The sequence below is a fragment of the Heterodontus francisci genome, chromosome 20 (assembly GCF_036365525.1).
Source record: "Heterodontus francisci isolate sHetFra1 chromosome 20, sHetFra1.hap1, whole genome shotgun sequence".
Lineage (NCBI taxonomy): Eukaryota > Metazoa > Chordata > Chondrichthyes > Heterodontiformes > Heterodontidae > Heterodontus > Heterodontus francisci.
In genome coordinates, this window is record NC_090390.1 from 59,932,272 (window position 1) to 59,945,820 (window position 13,549).

Consider the following 13,549-nt stretch of genomic DNA (forward strand, 5'->3'; position numbering starts at 1 on the left):
CAAAGTGGATAACCTCACATTTATCCACATTATACTGCATCTGCCATGTATTTGCCCACTCAATCAACCTGTCCAAATCACACTGGAGCTTCTCTGCATCCTCCTCACAGCTCACACTCCCACGCAGCTTTGTGTCATGGGTTGCAGTCCCAGCAGTGGCCACTGCTTCCAGTGGCGCTGCTGGGACAGAGAGCTTCCGGCCGTCTGATTCGCCAGCAGCTCCATTAGGCGGGATTTCCTGCCTTAAGCGGGTGGAAGCCCTGCCTCAGACCAAGTAAAGGCCGGGGAACTGCAAAATTCTGATCACATTCCCAGGCCAGGCGGAGGCAGGCTCGCCACCGACCTTTTAGTAGGTGGACGGTTCCCGTCCGCCAAGGGTAAAATTCCAGCTAAAGTCTCCAATGTGCCTGCATGAGGGACCCGGCATCCGGAGGGGTGGAAGGGGGGAGCCCCGCTGAGGGTCACCCTACACTCATGACCCCCATCCTGCGAGACCCCTCCCGCCCCGGCCTACCTGTGGCCTGGGTCCAGTGCTGCTCCTGGGATTCGAGTAGGTGCTCCACTAGCAGCAGCCACCGCCTCCTTGGTGGCGTTGCTCAGTTAAGGGCACACCTACATGATGGACGTGCTTTCCAAAATGGGGTTTGGGGAGGGAATCTGCAATTGGATCAAACTGCTCTACACAAACATCAGTAGCGCAGTCTCAATCAATGGGTGGGAATCGGAAAGTTTCCCGATCCAATCTGGAGTCAGACAGGGCTGTCCTCTCTCCCCGGTCTTGTTTGTTTGCTGTATTGAACCCTTTGCTGAGTCTAATAGGAAGGATGCGAGCATAAGAGGGGTGCCAACCCCAGGCAGTGGAGGCACTCAGGTTAAAACCTCCTTGTACATGGATGACGTCGCTGTCTTCTGCTCGGATCCGCTGTCTGTGCACAGACTGATGAGCATCTGCGACTAGTTCGAACTGGCCTCGGGATCCAAAGTTAACCACGGCAAGAGCGAGGCCATGTTCTTTGGGAACTGGGCTGACTGATCCTTTGTCCCCTTCACCGTCAGGTCAGACTACCTGAAGGTGCTGGGGATATGGTTCGGAAGGGCCAGGGCGTGCACCAAAACCTGGGAGGAGCGAGTAGCCAAGGTACAACACAAGTTGAGCTTGTGGGGGCAGCGATCTCTCTCCATTGTGGGTAAGAACCTGGTCATCAGGTGTGAGGCGCTCACGTTGTTGCTGTACATGGTGCAGGTCTGGCCCATACCCCACTTCTGCGCTGTGGCAGTCGCCCGAGCCATTTTCCGCTTCATCTGGGGATCTAAAATGGAGGGACACGATGTTCAAACCTCTGGATAAGGGCGGGAAAAATGTACCCAACGTCGCCCTCATCCTGATGACGACTTTCGTGTGCGGCTGCATCAAGCTGTGTGTAGACCTCCAGTACGCAAACTCCAAGTGTCACTACGTGCTGAGGTTCTATCTGTCGCCGGTTTTGCGAAGGATGGGCCTGGTCACATTGCTGCGCAACGCTCCATCCAGTTGGACTGTGCCGTACCACCTATCCTTCCACAGTTTCTGTGGAAAAACACTTTTGACCACTGATCCATCAGGCAGTGGTCTGCACGGAATGTCCTCAAGGCCCTACGGGAAAAGGAGACGGTGGATCCTGTCGGATGGTTCCCTGAGCAGACCGCCAAAGTCATTTGGCGGAATGCCTCATCACCAGAACTTTCAAACAAGCACCAAGATGTAGCTTGGCTGGTGGTGAGAAGGGCCCTCCCCATCAGATCCTTCCTACACACCCGAAGTCTCACCCCCTCTGCACAATGCCCTCGCGGTGGCTGTGGTGGGGAAGAGACGGTTGCCCACCTCCTTCTAGAATGTGTCTTTGCAAAGCAGGTGTGGAAAGAGATGCAGTGGTTTTTGTCGAGGTTCATCCCAAGCGGCTCTGTAACACAAGATCTGTGCTCTATGGGCTGTTCTCAGGGACGCACACCAAGATAAACATCAACTGCTGCTGGAGGACTATCAATTCAGTGAAAGACGCCCTTTGTTCTGCCCGAAACTTGCCGGTCTTCCAGCGCAAAGAGTTGTCCACGACCGAATTTTGCGGACTGGCACATTCCAAGGTACAGGACTATGTGCTGAGGGACACACTAAAGCTTGGGGCTGCCGCAGCAAAGGCTCAATGGGGAAAGACCACTGTGTAAGGTCCCCCCACCAACCTGAACGGAGGGGCTGGATCCATGGGAAACCCCTCGAACTGTATCGGGAAAATTTCAGGTGCTGTAAAATGTAAAAATGTATCTGGCATGACAAATGAAAAGGAAGGGTTGTGAGGCAACTCATGATTGTATTGAAGGAAACTGACCTCCTTTGCACTGTTTGTATTTTTTGACTTGGTGCTGTTTGAAACTGTTTGGTAATGTATTGTTTACAGATTTTTATGAATAAAGTATATTTTGGAAATTTAAAAAAAGTTAAGGAGCTGCCAGCCTCTGATTCACCAGCAGCTCTCAGGGGGCAGGACTTTTAGCACCAGGGTCCTTGATCCCATGGAAGGCCCACCACTGTCCCCTTAAATGTCTAATTGGCGCTTGATTCAGTAGGCTTCCCACAGAAGAGGAAACACGGGGTTCTCAGCGGCACTTTTGCTGGATAAAATCTTGGCCACTGTCTTTCGGATGAGACATTAAACTGAGACCTGGTCTGCCCACTCGGGTGGACTTAGAAGACCCAACAGCACTATTTCAAAAAAGAGCAGGGGAGTTCTCCCCGGTGACCTGGCCAATAATTATCCCTCAATCAATGTCACAAAAACAATTCATCTGGTCATTATCACATTGCTGTTTATGGGGGCTTGTTGTGCGCAAATTGGCTGCTCCATTTCCTTGTATTACAACAGTAACTACACTTCAGATGTAGTTCATTAGCTGTGAAGTGCTTTGGGATTCCCTGCAGTTGTGCAAGGCACTATATAAATGCAAGTTTTTTTTAAATTTTAAGATCTAATCTTGGCGTTAGACCAATGCACAATTTCTTGTGCAATTATAAATCGTCTGCACACGATAATTGGATTAAAGCTTTGTTAACTGCTTTCCTTTTATTCATGTGTATTTGCTTCTACATTTACCTTTCATATTAAATGTTGCTAATTCATCAAGAACATCAGTGTCAGTTAACACTTTAAAAATGAAAGCAAAATACTGCGGATGCTGGAAATCTGAAACAAAAACAAGAAATGCTGGAATCACTCAGCAGGTCTGGCAGCATCTGTGGAAAGAGAAGCAGAGTTAACGTTTCGGGTCAGTGACCCTTCTTCGGAACTGACAAATATTAGAAAAGTCACAGATTATAAGCAAGTGAGGTGGGGGTGGGGCAACAGATAACAAAGGAGAAGGTGCAGATTGGACCAGGCCACATAGCTGACCAAAAGGTCACGGAGCAAAGGCAAACAATATGTTAATGGTGTGTTGAAAGACAAAGCATTAGTACAGATTAGGTGTGAATACACTGAATATTGAACAGCAGCAAGTGCAAACCTGAAAAAAAACCTGAAAAAAACAGTGGGTAAGCAAACTGAACAAACTAAGATGAAATGAAATAAATGCAAAAAAAGATAGTAAAAAATGTAAAAAAGAATGTAAAAAAAAAGGAAGAAAAAATAACTAAAAATGAAAGTAAAATGGGGAGCTGTCATGCTCTGAAATTATTGAACTCAATGTTCAGTCCGGCAGGCTGTAGTGTGCCTAATCGGTAGATGAGATGCTGTTCCTCGAGCTTGCGTTGATGTTCACTGGAACACTGCAGCAATCCCAGGACAGAGATGTGAGCATGAGAGCAGGGGGGAGTGTTGAAATGGCAAGCAACCGGAATCTCAGTGTCCTGCTTGCGGACTGAGCGGAGATGTTCCGCAAAGCGGTCACCTAGTCTGCGCTTGGTCTCCCCAATGTAGAGGAGACCACACTGTGAGCAGCGAATACAGTATACTACATTGAAAGAAGTACAAGTAAATCGCTGCTTCACCTGAAAGGAGTGTTTGGGGCCTGGGATAGTGAGGAGAGGGGAGGTAAATGGGCAGGTATTACACCTCCTGCGATTGCAGGGGAAGGTGCCCTGGGACGGGGACGAGGTGGTGGGGGTAATGGAGGAGTGGATCAGGGTGTCGCGGAGGGAACGATCCCTTCGGAATGCTGACAGGGGAAGGGAGGGGAAGATGCGACTGGTAGTGGCATCACGCTGGAGGTGGCGACAATGGCGGAGGATGATCCTTTGGATATGGAGGCTGGTGGGATGAAAAGTGAGGACAAGGGGAACCCTGTCACGGTTCTAGGAGGGAGGGGAAGGGGTGAGGGTAGAGGTGCGGGGAATGGGTCGGACACGGTTGAGGGCCCTGTCAACCACAGTGGGGGGAAATCCTCGGTTGAGGAAAAAGGAGGTCATATCAGAAGCACCGTCATGGAAGGTAGCATCATCAGAGCAGATGCATCGGAGACGGAGAAACTGGGAGAATGGAATGGAGTCCTTACAGGAAGTAGGGTGTGAAGAAGTGTAGTCGAGGTAGCTGTGGGAGTCGGTGGGCTTATAATGGATATTGGTAGACAACCTATCCCCAGAGATGGAGACAGAGAAGTCGAGGAAGGGAAGGGAAGTGTCAGAGATGGACCATGTAAAGGTGAGAGAAGGGTGGAAATTGGAAGCAAAGTTGATAAAGTTTTCTAGTTCGGGGCGGGAGCAGGAAACGGCACCGATACAGTCATCAATGTACCGGAAAAAGAGTTGGGGGAGGGGGCCTGAGTAGGACTGGAACAAGGAATGCTCGACATATCCCACAAAAAGACAGGCATAACTAGGACCCATGCGGGTACCCATAGCGACACCTTTTACTTGAAGGAAGTGCGTGGAGTTGAAGGAGAAGTTGTTCAATGTGAGAACAAGTTCAGCCAGGCGGAGGAGGGTGGTGGTGGATGAGGACTGGTTGGGCCTCTGTTCCAGGAAGAAGCGGAGAGCCCTCAAACCATCCTGGTGGGGGATGGAGGTGTAGAGCGATTGGACATCCATAGTGAAGAGGAGGCGGTTGGGACCAGGAAACTGGAAATTGTCAAAATGACGTAGGGCGTCAGAAGAATCACGGATGTAGGTGGGAAGAGACTGGACCAGCGGAGAAAAGATAGAGTCTAGATAGGAAGAAATAAGTTCAGTGGGGCAGGAGCAGGCTGACACAATGGGTCTGTCGGGACAGTCCCGTTTGTGGATTTTGGGAAGGAGGTAGAAGCGGGCTGTCCAGGGTTGTGGGACTATGAGGTTGGAAGCCGTAGAGGGAAGATCTCCAGAGGAGATGAGGTCAGTGACAGTCCTTTGGACGGTGGCTTGATGTTCGGTGGTGGGGTCATGGTCCAGAGGGAGGTAGGAAGAGGTGTCTGTGAGTTGGCATTGAACTTCTGCAAGCTTCTGAACACTTTAAAAATGTCCAGTGTACAAAACACTGCTGACATCAATATAATAAAAACTCCAGTGACTCCTGGTGAATTATATGTAATTAACACTGAGTGAGGACAAGTCATTGTTGGATCATTATGCACTTAAAAATGTACTGACATCAGCAATCTCCATTTATCTTGAGGTGGAAACCCTTTAAACAGTATAAAATCAGTATACATTAGCAGTAGAGTGACAGTCACAGAACAGATTTTACATCTGCCATGTGTGGAATATAAAGGAATGAGAAATGAATACATCTATTTAATTTACAGTTCAATTAACTGTCCCCATCATGCATTAACTACAGATTTAAATTATTTTAGTAACAGCACTTGAAGTGCATTAAATGACAATAGTTGACACCAATAACAGATACAAGACATTGTATGTGATGTGCAGCATTCAGTATTAATCCTGTAGGTGGAATACTAAATGTCACCTTTTGTGCTTCACTGTCTCCACAGGCCATTTCATTCCTCACACCTCTGGCAGTGATCTTTGTCGTCAAAATAATTCAAAGGACAGATAAAACAGAGATTAAAGAGGCCTGCTTAGGTAAAGTATTCACTCAATGTTTGTTATCATGTTATTTTTTTCAAATTCGCCTCTGTATTTTCATATTATTCTATCTACTTCCAGTTCGAATGCATCCTATAATACCTATGTTTTTTTTAAATATTTAGCTGTTTCTCTGGCCCTTGCTCTGAATGGAATCTTTACCAATACGATTAAGTTAATAGTGGGAAGGTAAGTTCTCATTGTTTAATACAACATATTAAAACTCGCGGTACTGTGAATTCTATCCAATTATGTACCATTTGGGTTCAGGAAAATCAATGATTCAGGATGGATAAACAAAGAAAGAACCAGGTTCTATTTGAGAGTCAGCAAGAAATTTTACAGCGCTTTCCCCTCAGTAGATTTAATAGGTAACTGTTATAACTGTGTAACAGCCCCGACAACCAATTTTATCTGCAGCACCTGTGGAAGAGTCTGTCACTCTAGAATTGGCCTTTATAGCCACTCCAGGCGCTGCTTCAAAAACTACTGACCACCTCCAGGCGCTTATCCATTGTCTCGTGAGACAAGGAGGCCAAAGAAGAAGAAGATTTAATAGGTAGAGTCCATGATAAACTAGATGGTACTTTGTGTGGCAGACAAAGGGAACAACATGATGGGCATGTGTTTCTTTGAATTATTAAGGGCTGGATTTTCCCTCCGGGGGCGGGAAACAAGTCGGGACTGTTTCCGGGTTCTGAAGCCGCCTCTGGAGAAAAGAGATAATCATTGGGATTTTCACGGGAGCACCCCCTTAATTGACTTGGAGATAGGTTCTCCGTCCAATTAAGGGTGGTGGGCAGGGTCTCGAAGCTGGACGGCCAATCAGAGGCTTTCTAGCTTGAGAGGAACAACAGCCTGTAATGGATGGTAAGCCAGTACTTCAACATGGAGGCACCCTCTCTCCAACTTTTTTAATCTTTAAGTAAAAAAGAGACATGGCAGGCAGGCAGGTCACCACAGTGAGGCTATGGCTGTTCTCGCATCCAGGCAGGCAGGGAGGGCCTCTAGGCCTATCTGGAGAAGTGGCCCCCTGTCCTGCCACCGGATGCCTGTCTCCAGGCACCTAAACTGGCCCCTGCCGATGCAAGACACTGGAGGCTGACTGAAAAATCCCAGTCGGCCTCTCTTAAATGGCCTTAATTTGGCCCTTAATGAGCCTGATCAGCCACCTGCCATGTGAGGTGGCTAGCCCCGCTAACTCAGAACCTCCCTCTGCAAAAATGGCTGGCGTCAGGAATAGCTTCGGGAAACCGTCATGCTGGCCGGCACTGGTATTTTTGGGCCCTTTCCACCTACATTCCCGCCCCCAGTGGGGCCTGAAAATTCAGCCCTAAGAGTCTGACATCGCACAGACTGTATTCTTGCTCAGACTGTATGTAAAAGATCAGGGATAATGGAAATAAGCAAATTTGAGGCAACCGACTTCAAATAAATCATAATATGTAGTTGAACTGGTTGTGTTTTTACATGTGATGTTAATGGATATGAACATGCCCCAGAAATTTACAGAGTGCAGAATTTAACAGTGTTAATATGTGAAGGCTGGAAAGAGCCACAGTAATCTGACCACTGTTCATAGATAGTCCACTACTGTTGAGAAAAATATCACAGCAAAGGACCACACAGGAATTCAAAAACTGGATTTTTCCATGCTGTATGGATTTTCTGTATACCGATTGCAAAACCCCCTTTAGACGGCACATGACAAGCCATTTTGGACTTAATTCAGATATAACAAAGGAAGATTTTTTTTACCACTCAGGTCCTTAAAGCCTGAAAGTAAAATTGGGTTTGTGCTGGGAGATATATTTGTGTTGAATTTCTGTATACAATAGAAACTGGAAAAATGTTCCTGGTTTCTAATTAACTGCTTTCTGTTTATTTGATCGTGACTAGAGGTGTTCTGGTATTACAGATGGCCTAGAAATTGACATTGGCTTTGTGGAAATTGACTAGTCAGGAACAGTAATTTTATGAGCTCCTGCCTGCTGAGTGCAGTGCTCGGAATTGCTGCTGGGTTTGTCACCAGTTGGTTGGTGTGTTTTCATGCACAGATTGAGTCCAGCTCATTGCAAATCTGAATACTGATTAAGAGGAGAACTTGCAACATTGCTGGGTTTGTGCATCACACTTGCTGTGTGCTTAACTCAACCAGTTCCACTGGATGTTAAAAGCTACACGTCCAAAAGGCTGAAAAGTGGCAGATGGAGTTTAACCCTGAAAAGTGTGAGGTCGTCCATTTTGGAAGGACAAACATGAATGCAAAATACTGGGTTAACGGTAGGGTTCTTGGGCATGTGGAGGAGCAGAGAGACCTTGGGGTCTATGTGCATAGATCGTTGAAAGTTGCAACTCAAGTGGATAGGGCTGTGAAGAAGGCATATGGGGTGTTAGCGTTCATTAGCAGAGGGATTGAATTTAAGAGCCGTGAGGTGATGATGCAGCTGTACAGGACCTTGGTAAGGCCTCATTTGGAGTACTGTGTGCAGTTCTGGTCGCCTCATTTTAGGAAGGATGTGGAAGCCTTGGAGAGGGTGCAGAGGAGATTTACCAGGATGTTGCCTGGAATGGAGAATAAGTCTTACGAGGAAAGGCTGAACATTCTAGGCCTCTTCTCATTAGAACGGAGAAGGATGAGGGGTGACATGATAGAGGTTTATAAGATGATCAGGGGAATAGATAGGGTAGACAGTCAGAAACTTTTTCCCCGGGTGGAGCAAAGCGTTACAAGGGGTCATAAATTTAAGGTGAAGGGTGGGAGATATAAGGGGGATGTCAGGGGAAGGTTCTTTACCCAGAGAGTGGTCGGGGCATGGAATGCCTTGCCCGGGGAAGTTGTTGAGTCAGAAACTTTAGGGACTTTCAAAAGGCTTTTGGATAGGTATATGGATAAAGGAGAATGATGGGGTATAGATTAAATTGTCCTTGACAGAGGACAAAGGATCGGCACAACATTGTGGGCCGAAGGGCCTGTTCTGTGCTGTATTTTTCTATGTTCTATGTTCTATGTTTACGGCCACAGTGTCAGTTTATTTTTGCTGGAAGATACTGCTAAGCCAGGGGAACTGCTCACACTGCCCTCTCTCTTTTATTTGTCTTAATGGAGGAATACAGCAAGGAACCAATAAGAGCTGCCAGATGACACTAGAGGTGAACTGACCACTGTTGCTCATATGCAGTCCGTTGTACTGACAGGCCCATTAACAACTACCTGGCAAACCTAGGCAGTACCGTTGGGCAAACTGATCTCTTTTTCCAGCCAGCAGTTCCCTGCACTTCCTTTGCCACCGTCACTTGCACCTCTTCACCTACGCACTGTCACTAACCTGTTGTTATCTCAAGTTCACAGCATACATCACTGTGTCTCAGTGTGCTGCTGCTTGTGAAAGTTGGTGAGAATGACCTAGGCCTACAAAAAAAAAAGAAAATAAGCATATGCCATAATGCTGCCTCCAGGAGGCAGTGCAAAATATGGTGGGCTGGATTCTGTGTAGGAGGCGGGGTGCTGGGTGCCAAACCGAACCCTGCCTCTGCATTTTCGCAGCCTCCCGGAGTGATCCGCCCGTGTTTTTCAATTAAAGATTCATGAGGCGGGATCCTCGTCTCTTTAAGGACGGGCATCCCGCCTCCATGAGCTGCAGGCTAATCAGAGGGCCAGCAGCTCAGCAGTAGTGGCAGCGCCACAGGGAGCAGTGGCCACTGCCGGTACCACAGAGGCCTTGGACCCAGGCCCAGCGCTGGAATCCCCGACAAGAGGGGGAGGTAGGTGAGGTGGGGACGCCGGGGCTAGACCAGAAGGCCCTAGCAAGGGGGGGAGGGTGGGGTCGGTGGGTGGTCGTGAAGTCCAGGGGGAGGGGGGTCACGGGGGATACAGTTGTTCCCGATGGGGGTCCTCCGTGGGCCACAAATTGCCCACGGAGGAAGACCCTCCTCCTCAAACCCACAGGGAGTGTGCTTCATGTTGCAAGATGTCCTCCCTGCACGACAGAGGCCCCCCCCTCTCCCGCCACTGGTAAGATCCCAGCGGCAGCAGAACTAGGTCCTTAATTGACCAGCATCACTAAAAAAAAGAGTATTTGGTCATTATCACATTACTACTTGTGGGAACTTGCTGAATGCAAATTGGCTGCCGCATTTCTTACATTACAAAAGTGACTACACTTCAAAAAGTACTTCATTGGCTTTGGGATACCATGAAAGGTGCTATATAAATGCAAACTTGTTTTTTTCACTTGTCTGCATTCCCCCTCCCTTTATACCAAGTCCTCAAGTAATGAGGGGTTTAACTTTGAGGCCTGACTAAGAGTTGACAAGATTTGTTGTCAACACTGCCAGGGAGACATCGAAAAGGCAGATAACACTACAAATTGAAGCAGTATTGATCTGGTTGGGAGACACTTTGCTGCTGCTGCTGGGCTATAGTGGCATTTTATAAAGCCGTTGTGTGCTGTGAATCTAATAATGGCTACACATAAAGGGATACACTTTGTATTGCCTGGAGAAGCAGAAGAGCAAAAAGTCCAATGTCTGATTTTCATCGCAATGGCATTACATGCAAGTCACACAGTAATCCATTTCAATGTGGTTTTCATCACTGTGTTGTATGTGTGTAGCAAATGAAAGTTTTACCAGATATTTTTTGCAAGCCTTTAAGTGTCCAATGGCTTTACTGGCCACAATATTAGTTAAAACAATATTGTTTCATCGCTGTAAAGTGAGGAGAAATGTCAATTAGTCTGCAGCCATCAATATTTTCATTCACCAGGTCAGAACAAATTAAAAAATAAGTGATAGAAAAAGGAAGATCATTTATGTGAACTGCAATTATGTCTGAAGTAGATTTATCTATAATTAGAAATGACATGACAGTCAAAGAAATTTAATTTGTATATTCGGAAACAATGGCCCTGATATTTAGTCGGGGCCACGGAAAGAGCAAGAGGAGGATTTCCAGACAGGAAACACAGAAGTAAGGGTTTCCCGGACATCCTTCCGAAACTAATGGCGATATGTCTTTTAAATTTTTCAGCAGGTTACCCTCCTGGCAGCCACCCTGATTGACTGTCAGGCAAGGAGTGGGTGGCAGGTAAAAGGATATAGTGGGTGTGTCGGGGCTGGTGGGGTGAGTCTGAAATTGCTGGGGGATGGGAGGGGAGTTTCAGATCTCAGGATCTGCAAAGAGCTTGTTGGGCCTGGGGGGGGGAAATGCTTCTGCTCACCCTGGCCCAAAAAGGACAGTAAATGCACTACTTATGGATCAGGCCCTTCTCACCTCCTTTTACTTGTAGGATTCCCAAGCCCTGGGAAACAGGAACATCATTGGTTAAAAATAAAAATCCTGTTAAATTTGAGGCATGCAGCTTTTATTAACTGACCCGCCTCAGATAAAAAACAGAGTAGGCAGTGTGGAGTCGTGCGTGAGTTTTAAAAACGTATTATTTCTCACCCACCCAAACCCACCCCTCCTTGGGGGTTAGAATTGCCCCCAATATATTCAGCAGGATTATATGCAAAATTGAGCTTCAAACACAAGTGTTATGGAATACTCTCCACTTGCTGGGATGAGTGTGGCTCCAACAACACTCAGGGAGCACAACACCATCCAGGACAAAGCATCTCGCTTGATCAGCACCCCATCCACCACCTTAAACATTCACTCCCTCCACCACCAATGCACAGTGGCAGCAATGTGTACCATCTACAAGATGCACTGCAGCAACTCACCATGCCTCCTTTGACAGCACCTTCCAAACCTGTGAATTCTACAACCTAGAAGAACAAGGGCGCAGACACGTGGGAACACAACCATCTGCAAGTTCCGCTCCAATCCACACACTATCCTGACTTGGAAACGACAATGGCAAACCCAGCCCTATCGACGCTGCTAAGTCTTCCTTACTAACATCTGGGGGCTTGTGCCAAAGTTGGGAGAGCTGTCCCACAGAGTAGTCAAGCAACAGCCTGACATAGTCATACTCACTGAATCATACCTTATAGACAAGGTCCCAGACACTGCCATCACCATACCTGGATATGTCCTGTCCCACCGGCAGGACAGATCCAGCAAAGGTGGCAGCACAGTCTATAGTCGGGAGGGAGTTGCCCTGGGAGTTCTCAACATCGACTCCGGACCCCATGAAGTCTCATGCCATCAGGTCAAACACAGTCAAGGAAACCGCCTACTGATTACCACCTACCACCCTCCCTCAGATGATGAATCAGTACTCCTCCATGTTGAACAGCACTTGGAGGAAGCACTGAGGGTGGCAAGGACACAGAATGTACTCTGGGTGGGGACTTCAAAGGATCTAGCAATGCAAAACTGGACATCCATGAGGCGCTGTGGGCCATCAGCAGCAGCAGAATTGTACTCAACCACAATTTGTAACCTCATGGCCTGGCATATCAGGGAGGAGGATTGTGATATACTTGAACAAATTAGCATTGAAAGGGAGGAGGTATGAGCAGTTATAGTGGGCTTAAAAGTGGATAAATCCCCAGGCCCAGATGAGATGTATCCCAGGCTGTTATGTGAGGCAAGGGAGGAGATAGCAGGGACTCTGACAGAAATTTTCAAATCCTCTCTGGCCACAGGGGAGGTACCAGAGGATTGGAGGACAGTGAATGTGGTACCATTATTCAAGAAGGGTAGCAGGGATAAACCAGGTAATTACAGGCGGTGAGTCTAACATCAGTGGTAGGGAAACTATTGGAAAAAAATTCTGAGGGACAGGATTAATCTACACTTGGAGAGGCAGGGATTAATCAAGGATAGTCAGCATGGCTTTGCCAGGGGGAGACCATGTCTAACAAATTTGATTGAATTTTTCGAGGAGGTGATTAGGTGTGTCGATGAGGGTCAAGCAGTTGATGTAGTCTTCATGGATTTCAGTAAGGCTTTTGATAAGGTCCCGCATGGGAGATTGGTCAAGAAGATAAGAGCCCATGGGATCCAGGGCAATTTGGCAAATTGGATCCAAAATAGGCTTAGTGGCAGGAGGCAGAGGGTGATGGTCAAGGGCTGTTTTTGCGATTGGAGGCCTGTGACCAGTGGCGTACCACAGGGATCGGTGCTGGGACCCTTGCTGTTTGTGGTGAACATTAATTTAGATGTGACTATAGGAGGGACGAGCAGTAAGTTCGCAGATGACACGAGAATTGGTGGTGTCGTAAATAGTGAGGAGGAAAGCTTTAGATTACAGGATGATATTGATGGGCATTAAGATGGGCGGAGCAGTGGCAAATGGAATTTAATCCTGAGAAGTGTGAGGTGATGCATTTTGGGAGGAACAACAAGGTAAGGGAATGTACAATGGATGGTAGGAGCATAGGAAGTAGAGAGGGTCAGAGGGACCTTTACGTACTTGTCCATAGATCACTGAAGGCAGCAGCACAGGTAGATAAGGTGGTTAGGAAGACATATGGGATACTTGCCTTTATTAGCTGAGGCATAAAATATAAGAGCAGGGAGGTTATGATGGAGCTGGATAAAATGCTAGTTAGGCCACAGCTGGA

The 13,549-nt window shown here is 47.3% G+C and overlaps 1 protein-coding gene across 4 annotated transcripts in view; it reads left to right on the forward strand.

Annotated features, from left to right (window-relative positions):
• plpp4 (phospholipid phosphatase 4) overlaps positions 1-13,549 on the forward strand; it is a 312,399-nt gene that overhangs the window by 123,793 nt on the left and 175,057 nt on the right. For all 4 annotated transcript variants that reach the window (XM_068053361.1, XM_068053364.1, XM_068053362.1 and 1 more), the window contains exons 3-4: positions 5,938-6,028; positions 6,157-6,220. In XM_068053361.1, the coding sequence (XP_067909462.1) occupies positions 5,938-6,028; positions 6,157-6,220 (155 nt within the window). The remainder of the gene's footprint in view (positions 1-5,937; positions 6,029-6,156; positions 6,221-13,549) is intronic.